General features: G+C 38.2%; 1 protein-coding gene across 2 annotated transcripts in view; it reads right to left on the reverse strand.

Annotated features, from left to right (window-relative positions):
- THSD7B (thrombospondin type 1 domain containing 7B) overlaps positions 1 to 27,966 on the reverse strand; it is a 1,060,674-nt gene that overhangs the window by 442,061 nt on the left and 590,647 nt on the right. For both annotated transcript variants that reach the window (XM_074399739.1, XM_010330508.3), the window contains exons 6-7: positions 26,745 to 26,900; positions 17,144 to 17,341 (exon numbers count right to left, since the gene is read on the reverse strand). In XM_074399739.1, the coding sequence (XP_074255840.1) occupies positions 17,144 to 17,341; positions 26,745 to 26,900 (354 nt within the window). The remainder of the gene's footprint in view (positions 1 to 17,143; positions 17,342 to 26,744; positions 26,901 to 27,966) is intronic.

The following is a 27,966-nucleotide window of genomic DNA, read 5'->3' on the forward strand; positions in this document are numbered from 1 at the left end:
AGTTTCTAAGACAATAGCTAACCAATATCAAAGGTTTGGCAATGGCTACATTTTCACAGACACTAAAATGACTTCAAATGACATTTCCTAGTGAAAGAATGGGAAGGAGAACTAGAAAATACTGCTGAAAAAAAAATCAGAGATGACAGAAACAAATGGAAAAAGATTCCATGATCATTGATTAAGACTCAATATCATTAAAGTGGTCATAGTCTTCAAAACAGTTTATATATTTGACACTCTTTATATCAAACTATCAATGTTATTTTTTACAGAAGTAGAAAAAATAATTCTAAAATTCAACTGGAACCAAAAAAAGAGTTCTAATAGCCAAAGTAATCCTAAGCAAAAAGAACAGTCAGAGGAATCATGTTACCTGATTTCAAACTACACTATAAGACAACAGTAATCAAACCAATGTAGTACGGGTACAAACACAGACACATAGACTAATGGAACGAAATAGAGAACCCAGAACTAAAGCCACACACCTACAGTCATCCAAAGTCCACAAAAATAAGCAATAAGGAAAGGACTTCTTATTCAATAAATGGTGCTGGGATAACTGGCTAGCCATATGCAGAAGAATAAAACTGATTCCTTACCTTTCAGCATATACAAAAATTAACTTCAAGGTAAAGACTGAAATAGAAGACCTCAAACTATAAAAATCTTAGAAGAAAACCTAGGAAATACCCTTCACAACATTGGCCTTGGCAAAGAATTTATGGCTTGGTTCTTTAAAGCAATTGCAAAAGAAACAAAAATTGACAAGTAAAACCTAATTAAAGAGCTGCACAACAAGAAAAGCTATCAAATGGAGGAAACATACATCCTATAGAATGGGAGAAAATATTTGCAATATATGCATACAATAAAGGGCTAATAGCTAAATCAATAAGAAACTTAAATCAACAAGCAAAAAATTTAAAAAAGTGGGCAAAGGATATGAACAGACACTTCTCCAAAGAAGATATATAAGTGGACCACAAACATATGAAAAAATATTCAACATCACTAATCATCAGAGAAATGCAAATAAAAACCACAATGAGATACTATCTTATACCAGTCAGAATGGCTTTTGTTAAAAAGTCAAAAAATAACAGATGCTGGCAAGGCTGTGGAGAAAAGGGAATGGTTATACACTGTTGGTGGGAATGCAAATGAGTTCAGTCCATGTGGAAAGCTGTTTGGAGATTTCTCAAATAACTTAAAACAGAAACACAATTCAATACTGCAATCTCATTACTGAGTATATAGCCAAAGGAAAATAAATTGTTCTACCAAAAAAAAAAAACCATGCACTCAAATGTTCACTGCAGACCTATTCACATAGCAAAGATATAGAATCCACCCAGGTGCCCATCAAAGGTGAACTGCATTAAAAAATGCAGTATAAATACATCATGGAATACTATGCAGCCATAAAAAGGATGAAATCATGCCTTTGCAGTGACATGGATGCTCTGGAGACCATTATCCTAAGTGAACTAAAGCAGGAACAGAAAACCAAATACTGCATACCCTCACTTATAAGTGGGAGTTAAAACATGAGGACACATGAACATAAATATGACAATAATAGACACCAGAGAATACAAAAGGGGGCAAGGGATGGATGAAAAACTACCTAATGGGGACTATGCCCGCTTCTTGAGTGGTGGATTCAATCATACCCCAAACATCAGTATCACACAATAAACCTCTGTAACAAACGTAAACATGTACCCCCAGAATCTAAAATAAAAACAGAAAAAAAGGGCACTAAAAATATAACTTTGCAGCCAGCCCTGTGACTAGACAGCCCCCACAATTTTTTTTCTTTAATAAGTCATATATAAATGTTGCTTTTATTGTAGGAAGCATGTTCTTTTGAGGATAACTGTTTACCAATTCTGGAGCTCCTTTTTGGGGCCACCCAAAGTATTTGATCAGGCATGCCATTTTTATTGTCCGTAATGTAGCTGCAACTATTTGTTGTAATACCCAAGTCAATGCGGGAATGACAACACAAAACAAAACAAAAAGCTAAAAGTCGTTCATCTGTGATTCCAACTAACTACATTTAATTCAAAAAAGAATAAAGAACTTTTCCCAATAATTCCATTTTGGGAGAGTAGAATGAAGCCTCATATCCCCAAATGCCTATTATCACCTCCAAACAAATTTCAAATTAGTTTTGGTCCAACTATGCCTTAAGAATAGGTTTCTAGTACAGTGGACTTTCTATTATTTTGTCTTTCCTCTGGATCCCTGGCTCTCTTTTCTTCTTTTCCCCAAAATACTGGTCTAGGGAATGAGAATGTTAGTAGATACATACAGACTTAGACATATGATATACAGACAATATAGACAGATATAGACAGCTAATATAAATATGGATAGATACGTAGATGTGGATTTTTAAACAATTCCCCTAGATTAACATAAGTGATAGGCATTTTTAGATATATAAATTTCATTATTTCATAGTGACTGTCTCAACTGTGTTTCCATATAGACTCCTAGGATTCAGTAGCTCAGACCTTGTAAATATGCTTGCTTTGTGACCACAGGCAAGTCTTAACCCTCCCTTGTTTTCAATCTCCTCTGCTGTAAAATGGGGGTAAGTCACTGCTGTGGTTTGAATGTGTCCCCTCCAAAGTTCATGAGTTAAAACTTAATGGCCAATTTAAGAAGAGGGGCCATGAAGAGGAGATTGGGTTATGAAGGCTCCTCTCTCCTGCATGGGTCTAAGGCCCTTCTCACAGGGTTCAGCCCTTTTTTCCTCCTCTGCTTTTCACCATGTGAGGACACGTTGTACCTTATCTCTCAAAGATGTAGGAAAAAGGCACCATCTCGGAAGCAGAGATGGACTCCTCACCAGACATAGAACCTGGCTATTTTCTTGATCTTGGGTTTCTAGCTTGCAGAACTGTGAGAAATACCAATGCCTGACAACCATGCAGGGTTGTTGTGAAAAGCAAAATGAAATAATGTAAGTGAAAGTAAGCGTTTTGAAAGTGTAAAGCAGTATATAAACAGAAGGTTCCATTATCTTTAATCAAAACCACTAGAGAACACAGCATTTTTCATACTTATTGCACAACATAAACAAATTTGAACTCTAAAAATGAAATCAGCCCAAAGTAAAATGTGAGAAATGACAATGAGTCATTTTTCACAACAAAGAAATTGATTTTCCATAGATGTTCTTTCCTGTTGCATGTAAAGGCTATATCCATCAATACCTAGGTCCCTTGTTTTGACATTGGGTAAAATTACGGCCCATCTCATAGCTGGTTGGCTCATCTTACTATCAGAGCCTGAGGCCACAAAGTTTCCTCCCTATTACCAGAGGGATATGCCAGGATTTATAGTCAATTGTGCTATTACTAAGGCACTTCCTTTAATTAATTAAAAAAAAAAAATAGAAGTAATTCTTTTTAAGAACATGATCTCAGACTACAACATGGGCTATGCCTGCACCTTCCAGTTCAAACCTTTTAACTTTTTACAATAATCATTTGTAAATAATGCTTTCAAACCTCTGAATTGACTGAAGATTACCAGACACTCTGCTCTTAAAGATAAGAGCAACTTCTAGAAAAATGAAGATGGCTGCCACATCTTCCATTAAGCCTTCAGATTATCTTTCCTAATCCTCAAAACCATTGTTATCTTATACCAATGCTAAATTTCTAATTTTTGATCACTGAACTATGGTTATGTGAGATGTTTACAATGGAGCAGTGGGCAAAGAACACAGGGGAAATCTTTGCACTGTTTCAACTTTTCAATGTTTCTGTAAATTTAAAGATTTTAAAATACAAACGAGTTAAAAAATAAAACAAAAATTTTGCAAAATAGCATCCTTACCACCATACATCTGAGAACTAGGCCTCTGAGAGATAATCAATTGACTAACATTAGTTGCCATTTCTTCTAATTGATACCACCAATTCATTCCATAAAGTATTTAAGTAAGTTTGTTTATAAAAAATGAAAGACAATTATAATAATGATAACAGCTGACATTTTTGCAGCAGTAATGACATGCCAGGAACTGTTTTAAGAATTTGGCATAGATGAAATCAGCATCTATATCAAATTTATAATGTAGGTCCTATTCTAATTTCCATTTCTCACAGCAAGACTGGGATGCCAAAGAGAGCAGTAACTTTCTCAAAGTTACATACCTAGCAAGTGAAGAAATTAGGAGTGATACACAATATACAAGATGACACTCAAATGAAAGGAAAGAAAGGAAGGACTAAAAGGAAGGACATAAAATGAGTCCAGGAGGGAGAGGGAGACAATCTGGGAGTCCAATCAGCAGTATAATTTTCAGGGTACACTCAACCCACACTGCAAGCTATATTATCATCAAGAGATGCGTGAGTGTGTTTGATTTAGAACTGACCAGTGTCAGTCCTATGGATTCTCATGCAGGATGCTGAAACATACAAGGCAAATATTCTAAATCTCATACCTTAGAGGAAATGACAGTGAGTTTCACGGTGAAGAGTCTTATAGCCTCATACACTATAAGCAGCTGACATCACAGCCTGAACATTTCTGTAAAAACAATTCTGCAGGTTGTCAATATTATGTCCTCCAGGCACACAGCTCTCCTCAGTCCAAATTAATCCAAGGAAGGATTTCAGAATATCTGGACATATACTGTTTCTTTCAGAATATCTGGACATACACTGCCTGTGATAAATATTGGATGGAAATGATTTTGTGATTGTGCACCCTGCAGAGTTCCTAAAGCACAGGATCCTACTTGTCTCAATAAACAAATGCCCATATGCCTCGGTATTTCTCTAAAGAGCAAGTCACACTTTTCCTTTCATATTATTCTCTTATACCTGCTGGTACACCTTATAAAGAAAGAAACCCTTTTTATCAATAAGGATGCCAAAGGATTATAAATCGTTCTACTATAAGGACACGTGCACACGAATGTTCATTGCAGCACTGTTTACAATAGCAAAGACCTGGAACCAACCCAAATGCCCATTGATGATAGACTGGACAGGGAAAATGTGGCACATATGCACCATGGAATATTATGCAGCCATCAAAAATGATGAGTTCATGTCCTTTGTAGGGACATGGATGAACCTGGAAACCATCATTCTCAGTAAACTGTCACCAGAGCAGAAAATCAAATACCGCATGTTCTCACTCATAGGCGGACATTGAACAATGAGAACACATGGACACAGGGAGGGGAGCACTACAAACTGGGGTCTGTTAGGGGAAAAAGGGGAGGGACAGCGGGGGGTGGGAAGTTAGGGAAAGATAGCATGGGGAGAAATGCCAGATATAGGTGATGGGCAGGAAGGCAGAAAACCACACTGCCATGTGTGTACCTATGTAACAATCTTGCATGTTCTTCACATGTACCCCAAAACCTAAAATGCAATAAAATAAAATAAAATTTAAAAAATATATATCATAATATAAATTACAAAAAAAAAAAAAAAATAAGGATGCTGACCCACCCTTCTGGATAAATGAGTTTTCTATTTACCTGAAGTTTGCAATTTAAATCTGTAGACGATCTTATGTTAGCTTTTAATTACAATGCATTCAAAATATACTGCTAATTTCCTTAATTCATTCTAACTTAAATGTTAAGTATTAAAATTGATGAATTAAAAATCAATTATTTAATTAAAGAAATAATATTTTCTCGATAATTTGGGAAAAACTAGACATCTCCTAGCCTGTGGTTTTCTACCAGGAGCAATGTAACCACTCTTCTGGGGACAATCAAAAATATGTGGTCCATTTTGTTTACCATGATGATGAGAGGACATGACTGCCAATCCATGGGGAGTGCCAGAGATGCGACATATCATTAATTGCAGGATGAGAAAGGACAACGAGAAAATATACAGAACTCTTCTGTGCAAAATGGCAGTAGATGGTCCATAAAGCTACTTTTGCTTGCAGAATAATGAGTAGATTCTCCTGAAGAAACCCTAAGAGCTGGTCCCAGCCTCTGTGAATATGCCTCAGGTGACACAGAGCTTATTACTCACCATTGCTAGACAGCTAAAATGGAACATGTATTCTCATGTTAGGTCAACATCTGTCTTTTTATTTCTACCTGTTTGCCTTCTGGAACAACACAGTAACTATCTCTCCTTCTCAATGAATCCTTATTTAAGTATATTTAATCAACTCTGATATAATATGAAAGACTACTTTTGTATCCAATTTTGCTTGCTTTTTACTAAACTTTCTCAAACTCCTCAATATGGTGTTATTAGTAGCTCTGCTACCACTCTCCTCTAGGAATATCTCTACGATGAAGAAGTGAAAAGCTGTTTATCCCTAAAGAGCTGTCTCCTATCTTCTTTGTGATTTCACATATCTTGTTTTTCAGAGGATCTGCTTCTCTCTCCTCCCAATCCATTCAGATGAGCACATCCTATGTTGCTTAGCTGTCTGAAAATGATCAAGATTAGAATTACAGTTGCAGGGAAAACCAGATACGTATGTACTATATAACTAATTTAAATTCACTTTGTGCCAGAAGGAAATGTGTGTGGGCTTTATGTTTTCATAGGACAGGTGATCTCTCTTGTTCTTAGCTCACGCTAAGGAAAGAAAAGGCAATATGCTTATTGTATGGTTAGGAATAGGTTTCATGAGCCTATGCCAGTAAGTTGGCACAAGTGCCTTTAGTGCTGCATTAAGAATAAATCTCAAGCCAAGTTGAACTTTAGAAAAAAAAAATTTAACTAATGAGAAAGTATTGTATAGTCTGGTACAGGGCAGGGTGAATGTAGTTGGCACATGTGACATGCATTCACCGACATTCATAAAGTAGAGCAAATACTGGTTTGGAGTTCTAGGACTGGAGTCAAACTTCTGGTGTCAGAAATTAGTAGTTTAGTGACTTTAAACTAACAACATCTCTGCCTACAATTTCCTCATCAGTGAATCTGGAATAATAACAACAATAATTCCCAATTGGGCTGTTGTGTGAATCAACTGAAATAACTCTCTTAAGTTCTATAAACACTGATTGAGTATACCATAATATATCAGACACTGTGTCATCATGCCAAGAATAAAATGACAAATGAGTCAAGGTATGTGCCCTTGAGAAGCTAGGTCAAATGGGAGAAACAAAGAAATCAACAGATAAAATTTTAATATAATCCAGTAAAGGCTTTGATAACTTTATCAGAAAGTGTTATGAGAACACAGACAATGGGCAGTCTATCAACTATAATGATTTCTGCAGCAGCTGTTATATACTCTGATAGAAACTGGCTTTAACAGTAAAGAAATATATTGTCTCACAAAATAGCCAGTGTTCACACTGTTGATTCAGTGGCTTAACAATATCTTCCAGGACCCAGGGTATCTTTCCATCTCTGACTTACTGTATACAGTAATGCCTTTATTCTGAAGCTACATATCCTGTTGATAAGATGGATCACAGCAGCAATTAAAACAACACCCTTCCTTCTTCAAGTCCCTCTTCTCATATCTTGTTGACATAAATAAATTTAATGCTACCTATTTCTGAACCAATAACTATAAAGGAAATAGAATTACCATTAATGGCTGTGACAAATAATCTTGGGCAGGTGATAAACATAATGTTCACTTGAGATTCTAGAACCGCATAAAATAGAGTGGGAGTGAAGAAAATGTTTCTTGAAGGACACCAATTCAAGTTTTTAAAGGATAAATAAGAATTAGCCAAAGGAAGAAGAGGAGGATGAGCATCTCAGGCAGGGAACAACATGACTGTGACTATGGAAGGAAATTACCATAGAAGTAATAGAGGCAGAGGAGCACTGATTACGAGCTATGGAATTTCTAGATGTATGTCACTGACTGAATCTACTGATGAAGTAACAGAAGTTTCATAGCCATAAAATATCTCTAATAAACTTCCAATACATTTTTCCATTAGTTAATGTTTCCTTGAAATAAAATGTATAATCTCTCTCTCTCTCTCTCTCTCTCTCTCTCTCTCTCTCTCTCTCTCTCTCTCTCTCTCCCCTCTCCCCATATATATATATTTCTAACTTCCTAAATGTTTTTCTGTAGGAGATCATGTATTTCATTGGGCAGAGCAGACACAACTCAGTATGAAATGAATAACAGCACACAAAAGGTTACACACTGAAGTATTGATTCATGAATCAATTAAAATATATATATTTTTTAATTTAGTAATTGAAAAAATATTTGATTATAAGACTAAGTAAAAAAAAAATGTTATTGATTTTGTAGGGGATAGAAGGGCCTTACTAGAAGAGGTTTTTTTTTTTTTCACTATACTTCCTGAAAACATTTGAATGTGTCTAGAATGTGTAAACCCATTCTTATTACTTTTCCTTATCCAGTCCTATTGGCCATACCACCAGTGTAAATCACTCTATCATACTGGAAAAGTGTTTTACTCATGTTTGTTACATTTTTTGTATCTACATAGAGGGAAAACTGGTAAATGTGTCAAGAGTAATGAGCCAATGGTCATATGAAACAGCCAAATACCATTTTAAAATACATTTCAGAATGTGAAAAACAAACTGTGCTCCTGTGACAAACACTGTGACTGATCCCTGTTGTCGGCATCACAGTGGAAAACAAGAGGGGACAGAAGGGCTGAGGTCGCTTCCGGGGGAGAGAAGGAAAGGAGAGCAGACGTGGCGATCTCACGTTGATTCCCACTGGAAGGCTGGGTTGGCCATTCAATCACGTGAACTGCACTGTGAAGTATCAGTACAATCTATGACTCATTTTGCTTCTCGAATCCTATGGAATGGGAGCAGGAAGTCGATTGCCCAATAAGGATTTCAGAAGAGATAGGAAAAGGAGATAGTACTCCTATGAGAGACACAGGCACACTCAGGAAGCAATTTAGTCTAAGCTACTTCTAAAGTCTGGAAAAAACAGATTACGTTTAGTCTGATTGTGAAATATTAGTGGAGTAGTGATGGGAACAGTCATTTATTTAGGTCCCTTTTAAAGGAGAAAAAAGACAAAAACTATCTTGCAATGTCTAGGTAATCAGCAGGGTGGAAAGTGGAAGTAATTCAAAATACAATGGCTGTTTATGGAGACAACACACAGTAAATATGTTTAAACCCGCATTGCAATTCCTCTCTCTTTAGCATTTAAATTGATGCACTAGTTTACATCTACTCCCACCTTCATGTCAAATGTAGATGGGGAAACTCTGATTAGAATGAGTCTCTATTTTTCTCTTTTGGATTCCCTCATTGCCAAACATTATTAGAGTTTCATCTTTAATTTCACTGCAAGACAACTAAATGAAAGGGAATGAGGAACTTGGCTACAGAAACTTTCTAATTTAATCTCCTTTGCAGTTTGATTCCTGTAGTGTGAACAGCACAGCCTGATCTTATTGGCACTTTCAACTGCAATGTCAGGTTCATTTCAAAATTTAATGCAACATATTTGTCATCACCACATATTTTTAGGTAAGGACACTGATACCAAACTGCTACCAGTTGGTGGTCTGAAAAAGACAGCTTGCTGAAATGAAAATTCTCTCCTCTAAACCTAAATCACTCATCTCACATATTACGTGTCTTCTGTTCCTGCAAGAGAACACTATTGCTTTCCACTATTTGAACTTTTAGTTATTCATCTAGGCAACAATAAAGAAGTGAAAAAAATTACTCACTGCTTGCTTCTGGAATATTTCAAGAATTTCAAGAATAACTTCTTAGGCGGGAAACAAGAAACAAGATTAGAACCAATACAACTCTTGATTTTAACTAAGTATAAGATGTGCCTTGCACTGCTCTAGACTACTTCTCTTACAGTTATATGCTAACATGAAGCTGCCCATTGTCCTTCTTTGGCTTAGAACCATGTTTTTTTGAAGTCTGGTCGCTGGATCAACAACAGCATTACCTGAGAACATATTAGAAATACAAGTTCTTGAGCCCTATTCCAACCCTACTGAATCAAAAACTCTGAGGGAGGGGTTGGAAATACATGTTTTCACAAGCCCACTAGGTAATTCTGATGTCCATTAGTTTTAGAACCACTGATCTAGAATAAACAAGACAGAGCACCATTTTTACACAACATTTCAGACCCAATTTTCCTGTACAAGTAATTAACATCCAGAAGAGGTATGTTTTTCTTTTTCTTTTTTAGAACTATTCCAATACAATCTGGAATCAATGACGAAATGAAAATAAGAATAATGAAAATGAAAATAAGAATAACCTAGTGCCTCTCCAGAGTCATACATGACTCAATAGTTGAAAAACAAGACTCAAGATGATGATGTATGTTACCTGGATTGCCTAACTGGGAAATAAGTGAAATTCAATAATATGTTGTATGTTTTCATAGTGAGAACAGAAGCAGTATATTGAAGCCCTTTGAATAATGGCAAATAATTAATAAAGACTGAGGGTTGTTCAAAATATTGAATGATCTCTCATGAGATACTATATCATTTCACCTTGAAAGGTAATTCATTAAAAACTATCATCAACATGGTAAAATTTGAATTGGATTTTGCATCTCCTGTAGGAATGGATTCACTAAATACCTTTCCAAGCATCCTTGTCTTCATTTGAGCTGTGTCATAATGAAACTCCATGACAAAGATTCCTGAATAAATACATATTGGGAAGTTATGCCAGGGAACCAGGCAAAGAGGGAGGAAGTGAGGCAGGAAAGTGAGAAGCCTGGTAAAAAGTATGTAATCAATAAGGAAAGAGCTTCAAACATACACCACCAATAGAGAAGAAGCAGCTGGGTGTGTATCACCAACTCTCAATCAATAGTTGAAGACTACTTCCTGGGGTTGCCAATTCCTTAGCAAGGCTGCAGTGGATAGAGAAATTCCTTAGGCAAAGAGATGTAGGTGATATCAGCTGGATTTTCAGGCTGACACCCACAGAAACGGGAAATGGCCAAGGGGATCTGGGCAGGAAACAACAGTGTGTGCTACAACCCACCACTTCTGACAATTCCAAAATGCCATTTGTCTGAATTTGCTTTGCTAATACAAAAATGCATGTCCATGTTTATCTCCCACTCTTCTCTTCTTCTAAACAGGTGGCAAGATGTTGGCAAGACAAGATTCTCATCCTTATACAAAGGACACAAAAGTGGGAGTTTTTTCTGTACAAATAAAAAATTGATAGTATAAGAAAAAAATGATAGTTACTCTCTTAAAAAAGAAAAGATATATACAATTACGATTACCCCTTCCAAAATGCACATCTTAAAAACTCCAGACTTATTTTAACCAAGTTGCCATTTCTCAAAACTTTTAGAAAATCCACAGTTTAACTTTATTTTATAACCTACATATCCTCAGGGGTGGCTCTAATTTTGTAGCATCTCTTTAATAGGCTGATTCACTGCAGGAATATACACATGTGAAAAAGAAATAACTGATGAATAATCTATTCCTCTTTCATCCTAAAATACAAGAAAATAAATATTGTACTGAAATAGCATTTAGAACACCTTATAAAAACAAAAATATACAGAGCAGAAGTAAAGCAATATTTGTTACCAAACATGAGATACAGTATAATCAAAGGGTTTAAAAATAAAGATTTGACAACACAGAAGGAGTTCTATTCAGAATTCTGGTGAATCAGAAAAGATTCCAAAAAATAATGTTTATTTGAATGGAGTCTAACATTATTCTCACAGGTAAGCCAAACAACATTTTTGAGATCTAAAAATAAAACAAACAAAACAAAACTTTCAACTCCAATCATAGATTTAAAAACATTTTAAAAATATTTGATCCAACTCAGGTAAATGATTATTCTAACACACTTCCCACCTGTTGAAGTTACCCTTGAAAAGGTACTGACAGTGTTGGAGCTTACAAGCACATGCCATTTTGGCCAATATTAAAAGTAACATTCTTGGAGTGTTCAAGGTTAATGATTTAAGGCAAGGACTCCTAGAAAAATACCCTTGAAATAAAAAGCGAAGCCACTTTAATGATTCAAAATTATTCCTAGTTCTGTGCAAATATATAAGTCACTTAAGAAAAATATTTGCACAGAAAACGTATAGCACAACTGTGAAATAAGAAAACTTGGTGGCTCATGCCTGTAATCCCAGCACTTTGGGAGGCCGAGGCGGGTGGATCACGAGGTCAAGAGATTGAGACCATCTTGGTCAACATGGTGAAACCCCGTCTCTACTAAAATACAGAAAATTAGCTGGGCATGGTGGCGCGTGCCTGTAATCCCAGCTACTCAGGAGGCTGAGGCAGGAGAATTGCCTGAACACAGGAGGCGGAGGTTGCGGTGAGCCGAGATCGTGCCATTGCACTCCAGCCTAGGTAACAATAGCAAAATTCCATCTCAAAAAAAAAATAAAAAGAAAAAGAAACCTTGTATGCAAAGGTACGTTTTTGGCAACACTGCAGAACTCTTAACACTGTGCACCTATCAACATGTAAACTTTGTTCTTGCTGATCTATTACACTCTTCACCAGTGTGGGCATTTGCCTTCTACAAGTGTAGATTATATGTTGCATTATCTCTGAATAAAGATGTTTGCTGAAATATATAAACACTTTTTTTCTTCAAGATAGCCTATTTGGCAAATTATGGGGCAAAGCAGGTGGTGAGTGCTCCAGGTCTGACTGCTCCAGCAGGCAGATACATGTTTATCCAAAGACCCTGTGGAGTCTTCTGCCCACTTTGCATTGTGAACACATAAGAGATGATACGTAGTAGCCACTTGCCAGCCACTGGGAACACTGTCTGCTGTCCTGGCATTATGGAGTTTTTCCAATCTGCTTTTGAAGATGTCACTTGCTTGGAAGCTTTCATCATTGCCAGTGAAACCTGGCAATAATGAACCAGTTACATGTTTGAAAATCGATGTTTAAAATGCAGTGAGTAAATTTGATATTCTGAGGAAGAAACATGTTGGGCTTGCATTTTTGAATCTCACTCATTTACATTTCAAGTACCTACTTTGAAATGAGGAAACACACTTGTCAATGAGACAAGAATAACCTACGCGTATCCTAAGCTCTGTAAATGTCTATTGACCCATACAATAATAAGATGTTGTGCAGAGGACACAAATGAAAGCTATTCTACCAATCAGAGACTTGGAAATCAGATTCCAAATAAGAATACTCATTTATATAATCTATTATGCAATTTTCTTCCTGAACATAAATGTCACTGACTAGCACATTATTTGCTATAGTCACAGGCTTGAGGGAGAAACAGGAGCTTCATCGGCACTGGTAGTATTGTTAATAAATCAAAGTAGAGAATGGAACACGGCAGAGATAGCTGTAGAAATTAGAGGTGACTACTTGGATCTAAGATAGCCTGAAGTAGATCACATTCTTAAACTAATCCACAAAGTTTAGGCACATCAAAAATTGCTATTTCCAATTACTCCCTGGTTTCATTGTGACATAATTTATATATTTTTGAAGTTTGTAAGCTAATGGTCTAAAAAAACATCTGAAGAAAAGCAATATGTCTTCCCAGCAGCTAACAAGAACACCCAAAAGGACACTATCAAGAGTCCTACAGAATCTTGGTCATGCTTATGTAGAAATCTCATGTTTCCACAATTTGAATGGGACATAGATACCTTGCAGAGGTGTTGGATATTCCTTTCTAAAAACCTGTATGCAGGATATCTGGAATGAAATAATATGTAAAAGCCTAAAAATGGTAAACAAACCAAGTCACTCTTACAAATCACAGTAGTCCTCAAGTCTGAGTAGATCTAATGTAAGTGTTGGTTTTTGGTTTTTTGTTTTTTTTTTTAAATTAAAAATAAGGTAGTTTGGCCTGATCTGTTAAATTCAAAATAAATTCTGAAATAAATTGCCTATAAAACAATTAATAAATGAAGAGTGATGGGTGAAAAAGTATCAAATGTTATAAAAAAAAAAAAAGAGAGAGAGAGATCACAGGACACTGTATGTCTCAAGCCTTTCTCCAGGCATTTAAATTAATGTCAAAAGTTCTGTCAACTCCTGTAGTTATGGAAAGACCCTGATAATATGTAGGAGTCAAACAGGGGTACTTCTCTGCCAAACTTCTATCATCAATCACTCAGATTCACACTGAAGCTGAATCACAAAAAGTGCAACCAGACCACAAGACAACATTTTCATTTTCACACAGAATAAAAGACAGCTCCAGCCACTGGGAGGCCAAGCATGTTCCCATAACCACAATCAAGGTTGTGGCCATTGCCCCACAAACAATGAGGGAATCATTCAGGTATTTAAAACCCTCAAAGACTTCACAGAGCTGATGTGAACAAATATTAATTCCCTCTTCACACGTAAGTTCGGAGTGTAGGTCAAAAGCTGGAAATTTCACAGGAGTAAGCAAGAAAGTTCTAAAACTGCTATAAAATAGTAAAGGTGATGATTGTAGAAGGCTCAGCATAAATTATGAAAGAGGTTCCTAGCCAAGTGGACAGAGATATGACAACCCTCCCAGACCTGATATGAGATGACAAAGCATGAGAGTCGTTGATCAATGGGTTCCAACCAAACCAATAGTCTTCCTGTTTCCTTAGCTGGAGTTAGGGAGGAAGAAGTAGTTATGGTTATTCTAATTCTCCTTATTACTTTTATTTTTTAAAAGAATGCACTTTAACCAATTCTTCAGGACAGGGTAGAATAATAATTGTACTTTAAAATATAAGTAAAATAAGTTTATAGCTTTTTTGAATGGTTATATGCCATTCAAAAATCACTGCCACTTCACTAATCATTGTTATATAATTAATTTTACTCTTACAGTCTTAGGAGTAAGAGAGAGGGTTTATAACCCCACTTGGCAGCTGAAAGAAAGGATGCTTCCAAGTTAAATAAATGTCCTGAGATCACCCACCAGGTGAACAGCAGAGTTGAAACTCAATCCTAACTCTAGAGCTCATGTTTTAAATTTCCATACTTCATTTCTTACTCCAAACTCAACACAGAACACTTCTGTAACCACACAATTCTCCAACACCACCTGGACATCTTATAATTTAACTCAATTCAAACACTATGTATTTGGAGTTAGCATTAGATCCCACAGGTTATGGGCTCAATCCTGCAAGCCTTCCCCTCACTTCAGATGCCCTTCACAAGTCCCAGACTTTTGCCTGTGCTTCTGACCCATGGTTATACTCTGGGGTTCCCACAAGTCCTTCCTCAGGTCCTATAATTTCCTAGGAACATTTTACATTTATTGGTTTATTATAAAGGATATCACAAAGACTATACATGAAAAGCCAGAAGAGATTCATGGGGAAAAGGTGCACAGGGCAAGGTATGGGGGACAGCATATGGGGCTTTCATGCCCTCACTGGGATCTGCTACTCTCTCAGCTCTGCCACATTTCCAGCAGCCCAGAGGCTCTCTATACCTCATAGTTCAGAGGTTTTTATGGTGACCTCATCGTGTAAGTGGGATTAATTATTAACTCAATCTCCAGTCCCTCTCTTCTTTCCAGTGGGTGAACTGAAATCCCCAAGCTTCTAATCCAGGCGTCCCCAAACTTTTTACACAGGGGGCCAGTTCACTGTCCCTCAGACCGTTGGAGGGCTGCCACATACTGTGCTCCTCTCACTGACCACCAATGAAAGAGGTGCCCCTTCCTGAAGTGTGGCGGGGGGGCGGATAAATGGCCTCAGGGGGCCACATGCGGCCCGCGGGCTATAGTTTGGGGACGCCTGTTCTAATCAATGGTTCCGTCTTTCTGATGATCGTCCCCCATCCAGAAGCCCACCTAGCATCACTTCTTTATAGTAAGTCAGACCTCCCACTAAGGAAATTCCAAGGGATTTAAGAGCCGTGTCAGGAACCAGGATCAAAGACCAACTATTAGAACAAAAGATTCCCCAACACCCCTGTAACCCAAGAAATGACCAGGGCTTTAGAAGCTCTGTGATAAGGAGCTAGGGCAAAGACCAAAAATATATATCTTATTACAAAACAAAATAGCACACAAATAAAAGCAATACAAAAGTGATCTGTTACTAAATTGCACACGTTACCACAATTAAAAAATTATACATTAACGAAAACAGGAGTTGCTATTAGTTTTAACTCTGCTGTAGCTAATACAATCTCTTGTTGCCCTCTAGTTAAAGAATCACCTGGTTTCCACAGGAATTAATTATATCACTTGATAAAATCTATATCTGTGTGATTATGGTAATGATTGAAAAGAAAGAAGATAGGAAGAAATGAAGAAAGGATGAAGAGAGGGAGGGAGAGAGAGAAAGAAAAAAAGCAAGGAAAAGCTTTGCAATATGTATCAACCCTGTGTGGATGCTGTTAACAATTTCACAAAATCTTTTTTGTGATTTCCTTCTGTTCTATGGATTTCTTAGCTGCATAAGTCAAAACATTTCAACCCACATATCAGGAGCATTATAAATGGGGCTTCTCGTGGCAGAGCTGATTAATAAACATACACGATATTCTTCCAAGACACACAAAAATAAAGGTTTTACATGTCACTATTCTCATTTCCACATAACTTACATATTTTCTGAATCACCCTTCATTTCAAACAACCAAACAGTTTCTTGCTGATTGAGGAAAGACATCATTGTTAATAGTTTTGTAAATCTTGACAACATGTATTTAAAAACGGTTCTTCAGAAATGTATTATGCCTATTGCTGATTCAACTCTAATATTATATAAATAAAAAGCTACCACTTAGTTTTGTTTGTTTTTTTTTTTTTTTTTCTTTTTAACTTGAAGGACGTTTCAGCCCTGGATTCTTAACAATGTGGTACTTGTTTATAATATATAAAGGCGTGTTATACATTGGCCTTTACTTGTTTTGTACTGATAAATTGAACACTATCCAAGAGATTTGTTTGCTATTTTTTGGAAAATTAAAAACTCTTGAGAATTCTCTAGGTTTGCTGTATTGCATTTGGGTACAATCAAACAGTGTTCTGCCATGGAGCATGTGGCCCCATGTTAAGTCAAGGCATCTTACTTTAAAGCAATGTGTCACTCGATGTAAACATAAATATTCAAGGATAAGAAAGGCTGTGATTCTCTTCCTCATGAGAATGATCTATGGAAGGGTGGTCATGTGTTATCTGGCTGATACTAAACATCCTAACACCTCTAGTGGGTCACTGGGTCATACCTCGGTCATTCTGGCAGACGGCCTTCAGGATGCGATGTCCCAGGCCACATTTTCCATGATCAGGGAAACAGATCCCTTCTGATACCAGCCATCGGTAGCACATTGGATCCTCACAAGGAACAGACTCCACCAAATGAGGGCAACGTCCTGCAGGCCCCGTAGATTCCATGAGGACATGGCGCTGCCTCATTCTAAATCCTAAGAAGAGACAGAGAGAAAAGTTTCACAGAATTCCACACTTTTCCAGTAAAGGAAAAGAAGCAGCTGGGTGAGAAGGAAAACTTTTATTCAAGTACTCATCACTTTAAGCATGTGTTATCTTAATGTGTTTAATTCCATGTGAAGTGAGAAGACGAGATGGAGGAATAAAAAGAGAATGGGAAAGATAAAAGCAGGAAATCTGTCTTCTAAGAGTTTGCAACCTAAGAGCTGGAGAGGTCAGATATAATTCAATGGAATAATAAGTAGCATAAGTCCTATGGTATCAATAAGCCAGTAAAAATACAGGGAGACTCAGAAATGACCTAAATCTAGATAAATCTGCATTTTCTTTTTGCTGTTGATGTTGACATTCTTGTTATGCTGCATTCAGTTGAAAGACATCACCTCTTTGGCATCTCCTTGGTGCCTGACCATTTACAGCTTCCTGCTCAGAGGTTTATCTGCATCACATCACTGAGATTTGCACATCAGTCTGCCTTGTAAAGATACTATCTCTTTGGACTTCACTTTCCACCCAAGCTAGACATGGGTCCATGGACTGTTATTCTGTTTTTAAAAAGTGTACTGTGGAATTAGGGCCCCAAAGTCCCAGCCAGAGACCGGAATAAGATGTAGGTGTGTCTTACATGCTGTGGGCCCAGAGAGTCACAAATGCAAATCAACAGGAGTCAAGCAGGTACACATGGAGGCAAATGGGTCAACCATGAGACGGGAATGAGTGTGTGGGCCAGTGGGCCTGCTCTAAAATGCCTGACTACTATTCAGCTTCTATTGACCCTCGGCATTAGAGATCATGAACCCTCTGTTAACTGATCCATTTTCTGTAAGATGCCAGAAATTCTTCCATTTTTAAATGATGAAAACTAATGCACATTAAAAATAGGTGACCTAGAAAAGAAAGACTCAGAACCAGATTAAACCCTTTAGTCTAAGTTTTCAGTCTCTGGCCCCAAGATGTATCATATCTGAAGGCTACGTCTGCCATCTGTGATCTCATCTCTTATCTTCCATTGTTTCAATTCCAGATTCAATCAATAGATTTAATTCTTTTAATTCCTTTTTTCTTTAAACAAAACCAATAGTTTTGCATGAATAATATTTTAAGAAATTGCTATTCATTTACTCCTCAGATTAAGTAAAGAAAATGAGAGAGTTTGATAGCACAGAGAACATTCAATTCCCAGAATATGTACCATGCCATTCTTCCCACAAGAGGAGGGGAGAAAGACAAGTTAGGGAGCATGAGAAGTAACATCTTTCTCATGAAAAGGTTATGGACCTCAAGATATAGTTGAAAAAATAGCACAGCCAAGGAGGCTAGAACACAATGAACATGTGGTTTCATGATATAAGAAAAAGCTGCCAGGAAGTTCTGAGTTATCTTAGAGCAAAATAAATTCAAACAAAGCACTTAAAAATCCTTACCTAAAACACTCACCTAGCCCTGTACTGTAATAAAATACTTAACATTTTAGGTAAGAATCTGTAAGTGCTTTGAGTTTTTTTTTAATCTAAGATAACCCAGAACTTCCCTTTAAAAGAGACTCTTAGACTTTTACTTTAAGGGTTTGCTACCTTCAGAAGAAATCATTCAGCCAGTCAAGAGACTGTATTCTCATGGCATTGAAACGGTTAAGATCAGGGTAATTAAAAAAAAAAATGGCTTCTGCCATGCTTTATATCTTATACTCCATGTCTATATCATTAACTAGCCAAATAAAACCAGCAGAAGGGCTCAGCTCCCTTCCTGAGCTACCTTGAAATAGATGCATACAGGGCTCCAAACTTCACTTGATGAGCATCGAACTACAATGACCTATGAGCTCTGGTGGCCACAAAACTCAAATGACCTCTATTCTTACATGTAACATCTGTATGCTGCTTATTTATTGTCTTATATTTTTGCTTGTTTTGATTTTATCTTTGAGCAAGATATGGCATGAGTCCCCATCCATGATTTATACTGTTTGACAACTGACCCAGAATTGAGCATAGGAAGTTAGCAGTCTTTACAAAGGATTCTGGGTGTCCTATTATTTGGAGCTTAATGCCATTGAGGGGTATGAGCAGTTTTCCTCCATAAATCAAGTTGCATCCATCTTGCCATAAATCTGTAGATTACATCTCCTCAGTCAATAAATTCCTTCAGTCTTTCATTTGTGCTGCCCTTGTCCTGACTCTAACTAGGATCAAATCACAGCACAAGCTCAGCATAAAACAAAAGCTTGGATTCTCTTGCCAGCACTTAACTTTAATCACACATTGCCGTTCATGCCTGCAGTAGACATCAGGCTTCTCCCAGGTGCTTCTGTTCTGAAAGATATACAATAGCCAAGTCCACAGTGGCTGGGGCCAGCCAACCAATCACCTTCATTTACTGAATTTCCTATTAATCAGATGACATAATTCCATGAATATTAACTGCCATTTGCACACCACTGTCCTGTACTATGGGAAGCCACAGGAAGAACAGGAAACATGTACTCTTCTCAAAGCATAAAACCCAACAAGGGAAAAAGGCACATGCATAAACTAACATCTACCCTTGACCAAGACTGAGACAATCATTTTACTTTTACTAGTCTAAATTAATAAAGCCTCAAAACTATGTTATAAGTTACTTTTCCCATTTTGCATGTGTGAAAACTAAGGTGCAACTTTATTACTTCTCCAAAGGTGCACTATTACTGATTAAATGGATGAGTGTGAAAATCAGCAGAGGTTTTTCAGAGTCATTGCCTCCTCACAAGAAAGGATTAAAGTCAGCTCCTATAGATACTGTGTTTTGTCTACACTTTATAAAGTGAACCTGAAAGGCACCATGATTTAGTTGAAGGTACTAAAGGTGAGCAGATTGGACAGTGGCCTTTTAGATACTGGGTTGCAGGAGAGAGTCATAATCATCACTTTCTGACCACAGATTCAATTCACCTTTAGTGACACTAGTATCTGCAGGGTTTATTTTTTTCTATGACCCCAAGAATTATGATTTAGTGTATAATTCTACAGGAGATTATCAGACAAGAATGGATAGCTGGTTGGGGAAAGAAAAGGGAGGACGAGCAGATGGCAGAAGAGGGGTCAGTGTTTTTTAATTGAAGCCACGGAATAATTAAAGGAGACTGAGGAGGGTATATCCAGGTCTTATGGTTATATGTCTGCATGAGTCAGTGGACCAGAAGTATACACATGAGCTATCCGCAGCACAGACAATGCTATGTCTCAACACTGAGTCCATTGAGACAGGTGTAAGGAAAGTCCAGCAGGCTCCAGCCTGGCCAGTATGGTGAAATCCCATCTCTACTAAAAACACACAAAAAAATTATCCAGGCATGGTGACACATGCCTGTGATCCCAGCTACTCCAGAGGCTGAGACAAGAGAATTGCTTGAAACTGGGGGGTGGAGGCTGCAGTGAGCTGAGATCGCACCACTGCACTGTAGCCTAGGTGACAGGGTGAGACACCATCTCAAAAAATTAATTATAAAATAAAAGAAAGTCCAGCAGGTTAAATAAAGATGACAGAAGCTTATTCTGGTTTAAGTACTCCATTTGCTCTTCTTCTCTGGCAGCCCTGTACTTTGGGTAAAAATTCTGAGTGAAGGAATCTGAGCAGATTAAAGCTTCAGTCCTAACCCTTTAGAAATCAACCACCATGCTGTAAGAGTAGTATTTTATAGTAGCATTATTAGTCCATATCCTGGTATAAATATAGAAACTAAGAAGACATATGGATAGGGTGATGTCAGCATGAGAACCCCCAATGCTTAGAATGAGAAGTTAGCAGAACTCCCCACCCACCCCAAATACACAGATACAGAAAAAAGAAAGAAACAACTGTTTCTTGGTATATACCATGTATGAGAAAACAAAATGATTTTACAGACTTCTCATTCAAGGGAAGGCCTATCTAGTAGGCAAGGATGGAAAAAGGAAATTTCCACCATGTTTGTTATGTAAGAACTATGTCAGTATTTTCCAACTTTAGCATGTCATCTAATTAATTTGTTTAAAAGCATAAAAGACTGTCTTCAAAAAATAGTCATGGCTACTCAGTTTCAAAAATCTTGTCCTTTGGGAATTTTTAAGGATTCGGGTGCTCTCATCCAGGGAAGGAATCCCTGAAGTTCTTCCACATAAGCAGCTGGTTGTTGTGATACCCTATAGGGAGCTTCAGCAAATTCCTCTTCAGAGCAATTCAGTGGGCAATGCTGCCTTTCTAGAATATGTCTGAAAGGGACAAGGATGTCATATAAATATATGTATATGTATCAAGAAAAAAATTTAAAAATGCATCACATCTAATGTGTAGAATTTGTCTATGAGTATTTTTTCAAGCTAATTTTCTTTTATGTATCTCTAATTATATTACTCTGGGAGTATATCAAAGAGAAAGCAATAAATGATAAAACCTGACCCAATTTAAATTCCTCTGAAAGGCATCCTAGTTTCACTTGACAAGCACCAACCTGCCAATCACGGTTCCCCTGTCTGCCTGTCATGGCGCGATGGAAGGGTGTGAAGACTGTGAACACTGGCTATTTTCTAACATACTCTGAATAACCGACAGCCACAAACCTATGAGTCCTGATAGAAGGGTTTCTGACTAAAAATAAAAGACATGTAAAGATAATTTCTATAGTAACTAATTTCTTCTATTTGGCAATAAAACATTTCCTACTTTCCCATTCCTTTCTACTTTTTTTTTTTTTTAATGTGAATGAAGAAAATGTACCAGAGCAATAACACAATGACTGGGAATGCCTAGAGGGGAGAAAAAAAGGAAAAAAGGTATTCTCTCCTACTTTCCATGTTCATTTTTTGCTGTTCTTTGCTTGCTTTTCCTTTAAATACACCATCTTCCTGCGTGTGTGTGTGTGTGTGTGTGTGTGTGTGTATTTTTTAAGAGTATGAAATATCTAGGAAAGTAGAAATGTCCTAGATTTCTGCTAGTAGATTCACTGTATTTTAGAGTAGGAAATTAAAATGTGAAGCTAAACACTCCCGCTTATATCCCAGAGTTTTGCAATGTTCAATGCATTAGCCCGTGTGCCCCAGCTTCTGTAGAATTCTAAACTATCTTTACTTTATACCAGTCAGTGATCCTGGCAGAACTCACAGTAGAATCATGGGACAGAAACTGAAACTGGGGTAGATCTCAGACCTAATACATTCAAGTCAGTAGAAACAACAAGACTGCTTGCTGTCATCATAACATGCTTGGATACCTTGAAGGAACAGAAGCATTTCCCTAAAGGGAAAACTCTATTCTTTATTCTTCCCAAGAGGGAATATAGGCAGGTGGTCCTGCCAGGTTTTACCAAGACCTTATAAACCAAAATTCTCTCCACTCTAGGGAAGCATTTATAAAATAGCAAACTCCTAGACCTGAATAACAATCATCAGCGCTTACTGTCAGTAACTACAGTTCAGGGGGCAGTCATTCGGCCTCAGTATGGGTCCTATATATAAAAAAAATCTAATTCTTAGCAATTCCAACCTGCCCCCAAACTCTGCAGGGGGCTGTGGGGACACTATCACCTTCAGGTGAGAGATTCTACTGCCTCCATCCTTTCCTTCAGCCCTTTTCAAAAACTGAGCCTCCCTTTGAAAAAAAGTATTGGCTGGAGCAAAACACTTCCCACCTCCAGTTACCTGGTGCTCTGATGCTACTCTCAGCACAACCTCCCTCCCTTCCTTCCTCCCACAACTGCAGTCTCTTTTACCACTTCTTCCAACGACAATGCACTGGCACTAGATATATCCCACACCCCACACCTTATCTCCTGCATCCGCTCAATGATTTGCTCTCAAGGGTAATGGCTCACAGTGCCTAGTGTGGTACACGATGGGCAGATGGCTTCTCTTATAAGAACTAAACTTGTACTTTGATCCAGACTTCTTTAGGCTGATGGAGAAAATCAACTAAGGAGTCTTAGGGTTTGGAGGGACATTGGACTGAGGAGACATGAAACCAGATCCTTAGTGCCAGCATGGCCATCAATAAATCGCCATGGGACTTTGGACAAATTGCCTCACTTCTTGAAACTTTGGTGGTGTCATTTTGTGAAGTGCTGTATCCTTGTGCTGATGCATCCTAAATGCTGATGCAAAGTAGGGCAGCATATTAGTTCCTAGAGCTGCCACAACTAAATACTGTAAATTGGGTGGCCTAAATCAATAGAAGTGTTTTGTCTCTTAGTCCTGCAGGCTGGAAGCCTGAAATCAAGGTATCAGCAGGGCCATGCTCTCTCTGGAGGCTTTGCAGAAAAATCTGTGCCACGCTTCTCTCCTAGCTTCTGGTGGTTGTGGCACTCCTTGACTTGGAGGGGCATTACTCCCAATGCCTGCCTCCATCTTCATGTGGCCTCTCCTTTTGTCTTCTGCGCCTCAATGTCCTCACATGGCACTCTCCTCTCTGGCTATATCACTGTGTCCAAATATTCCTCTTCTTGCAAGAATACCAGTCACTGGAATAGAACCTACCTTAATCTAGTGTGACCTCATTTTAACTTGATTGCTTCTGAAATGACCCTATTTCCAAATAACATCCTATTTATATGTACCAGGGGTTGGGATCTGAATGCATCCTTTTTGGAGGACACAATTCAACCTACAGCAAGTGGTGTCTAATGAATGATGGACCAGGGTAAATCTGCACAGGTTGACTTTTACAATATATAAATAGGGGCTAATGAGGATAATGTCTGGCAAAAAAGCAACTTGGGGGAATGAGGCCAAGGGAGGGGGTCTGAAGTTCCATGGGCCAGTTCTGAAATATCTGGAAAAATAAGACTGAATAAAAAGTTCAGGGAGCCAGTTTTTCACAGGAGTTTTGTGAAAATTTGAGCTCAAGTGACAAAAAAATGCAACACAGAATTAGAACAACCAGCCTGACCAACATGGAGAAACCCCATCTCTACTAAAAATACAAAAATTAGCCAGGCATGGTGGCACGTGCCTGTAATCCCAGCTACTTGGGAGGCTGAGGCAGGAAAATCGCTTGAACCCAGGAGGCGGAGGTTGCAGTGAGCCAAGATCACACCATTGCACTCCAGCCTGGGCAACAAGAGCGAAAGTTGATCTCAAAGAGAATTAGGGCAAAAGCATTCTCTAAATTGCTGTAGAGAATCCACGGTCCAGAACAAAGGGGAGAAATCATTTTGTAAACATTTATTCAATAAACATCTACAAAATCTGACCCTCTGAACTGCTTCTACCCGCCTGCAGTACAAGCACCTCATTTTTTTGGAGGGAGTCACATCTCCCCATTCTCCGTCTGTGAAGCTGGAAGGTAGCTGTGCCTCTCCTGATCGCAGTGGTGGTGGCCACATGTCCACGATTTGAACATGTAAACCCTACATCCCCCAGTCAGCATAGTTGGTTCAGGAATGAGGACATGACATAAAACAGCCAATGAGATTCAATTCCAGGACTCTTTCCGGGACCATTTGGGAATACATTTCTTTCTGCTTTATGTACTGACTTAAACTGAATCTAATATAGATAAAAGTAGACACAAGAGATGGAGAGAGAGAGGACTGTAAAGATAAAGAAACAATTCAAAAACAAGAGGGAGACCTATTGGCCTGTTTATACTCTTGGATGCAGCCCTATCCTCTCTTCTAGTTTCAGCTACAAGAGCTCATAAATTCTCTTATTTTCACTTAAGTTGGTATCAATTGGGTTTCTGCCACTTATAACCATTAGTCTTCCAAGTAATATCAAGAGTCTCCCAGACCCACTTGGTCTGATGTGGTTCTAAAGCTTTGAAAGCAGATGAAGGCAGCACTTCATGCAGCAAAGTGATGCCACAGCCACAGTGGCTGGGGAGCCTCGGTCCAACCTCACATGATTTTCTGGACAGTGACCTAAACAGGAGGAGCACAGACTACACATAAGATGACTGTTCTAAAAACATGTAAATCACCCCAGGGAATCTCATATGCAACCACATGCAACTGATTATAAACATGTGAATCATAAAACTGTAAACTATAGGTATTAGTACAAATAGAAACTTATTTGTGTCCACAAACTGCAGTGGCATGGGGGACATTCTGGTCACATGCCAAATAGGGGAACTGCACAAGGCCCTCCCCAGGCTTCATTGAGATCCAGATTTCTATGGTTTGATAAAAGAATGAACGTCAGCTTCTTCTTGTCTAAAAGCCAATGCATATCTTCCTTTCTACCACAGAACAAGAGTCAGGATGAAAGGAAAAGCCCAGGGGCAGGGGTAAGGTGAGTCTGGGTGTGCACATGTATGTGTATGAACACTCTCGGGCTTACTGAAATGTGGGTTTTCAAGTAAATGTAGCAGTAAGCAGTGAGCAGGGTGCTAGGTATACACAAGCGTGCTAGCATCAAATGCTTGACCATGGATTCTTGCTTTGCATGTAATAACTAGAATTCAGTTTTTGGAATATCCTTGGATCCCATTTCTCTTGGTAAAGAAAATATTGCTTTTTAATATTGTCATTCAATATCAATAGAAACTAAAAGGTCAATGAAAGAGAAGGCAAGATATCACTAGGAATGAAATTTTGAAGATGAAGATGTGTATTTTGATTACAAACTGAAGAAAATAAGACCATAAAGGCCTACAAAATTAAACAGGAATATAAAGGTTGAAGAGTTTTCTCCTTAAGCCCAAAATCAATATCAAACCCTAAACAATATATATAATGACCCTTGCAAAAATCTAAAATGTAACATCAAATGTTAAATATGAAAATCTAAAAAGAAATACATAGATTTGCAAAACAGTTTTTTTCAGAAGTGAGTGTGGACATCATGTCCAATTTCCCCCATATAACCATTATATGTAAAAAACATGAAGTAGCCAGGTACAGTAATTCACACCTGTAATCTCAGTACTTTGGGAGACCAACACAGGCAGATTAAAAGGTCAGGAGTTCTAGACCAGCCTGGCCAACATGGTGAAACCTGTCTCTACTAAAAATGCAAAAATTAGCAAGGCATGGTGGTGCATGCCTGTAATTCCAGCTACTTGTTAGGCTGAGGCAGGAGAATTGTGAACCCAGGAGGCAGAGGTTGCAGTGAGCCAAGATCGCAGCACTGCATTCCAGCCTGGGACACAGAGCAAGACTTCATCTTAGAAAAATTAAAAAAATTAAGTTCTACCAAATAGAGTAGTATCAGCGATGAGCCTAACTGAAGGTCAATGGGGTCGAATTTTGTACTCCACAGCGATGTCCCAGTTGCCTCCCTAAAACTGAATATTGCCAGGCTTGTGCTGGTTATCTAAATTTTACAAACAAATATTGTCTTAAGCAGGCCTAATCAGTGACTTAGCTACCAGAATAAATGTTTGTACACTGGCAGTAAATGAGGCATAGGCAAACAACGCACCCACCTTTTTTCCCCTGAGGATCGTGGCAGTTTTCATGGATGCACAGGCCCCAGGCTGACCAGGAAGATACTATGCAGTCCGTAGAGCATGGGATATTGCAGAGCTGAGAGGGCGACGGAGCGGGCCCCACACATAATGTCCTTTCCACAGGTCGAGAGACTGAGGGACAAAAAAATAAGGGACCATGTCACATTCTCTGGACATCCTTAGCATTGTTTCTGCCTTTATTTGTATGCCTGCCTTGCAAATAAAACTTTATCGTTAAAAAGAGTATAGGCAAAGAAAACAACGCTTTCCCATATGCGTTCTTTAGCTTAACATGATTAGTATTTTGGTTGAGAAAAGTCAAAGAAGACAGAGGCAAAGCGCATGCACTTGAAATTCCTGCTTTGCAGGGTATTTCCTGGGAATCTAAGAGAGAACTGCAAACATCATAGATACAAATTATCTAGAGTTATGACTTTTTAAAAAAATTAAATGGCTTTGTGAAGTTTCAAGATGAGTCTATCTCAACTGTATAAATGACTAGGTCATTGAAAAAAATCAAGATCAAAGCCCTGGGGTGGAGTGTTTAGCATAACCAATCTACTGCTGTGACTCCCCTGAGGGGGGAGCTGGCAGAGACACACAAGAAAAATGATTCCTAGGATAAGAAGAAAATTCAGAATCTGTGACTGCAGAACTGGCCCCTGGAAATCAGTTTCATTAGTAAGGCTACACAGAGGCCCAGTGTCCTCTTGGAAAATGACAAAACTAGTAGCTTCTAACTCGTCCTGGTGTGCACCTGCACCCAGAGTGGGGCCACATGGAGGTCACTTCAGGTTGCAGCAACCATCTTTCCATCAGCAGTGCTCACCGTGTTTCCTCTGTATGCAGATGCTTTCTTTTTTTTCTGTTTTTCTGCTCTTTTTATTTTTTATATTTATATTTATATGTTTTTTGAAACAAGGTCTCACCCTGTCACCCAGGCTGGAGTGCTTATTATAGCTCACTGTAGCACTCACTTAATTGATCTTCCCACCTTAGCCTCCTGAGGATCTGGGACCACTGGTGCATGCCATCATGCTTGGCTAACATTTTCTATTGTGTTTTGTAGAGAGAGGGTTTCCCTATGTTGCTAGGCTGTTCTGAAACTCCTGGGCTCAAGCAATCTGTCTCTCTCAATCTCCCGAAGTGTCGGGATCACACACATGAACCACCGTCCCTGGGCAGGAGACTCTTTTAG

This window comes from Saimiri boliviensis, chromosome 5, assembly GCF_048565385.1.
Source record: "Saimiri boliviensis isolate mSaiBol1 chromosome 5, mSaiBol1.pri, whole genome shotgun sequence".
Classification (NCBI taxonomy): Eukaryota; Metazoa; Chordata; class Mammalia; order Primates; family Cebidae; genus Saimiri; species Saimiri boliviensis.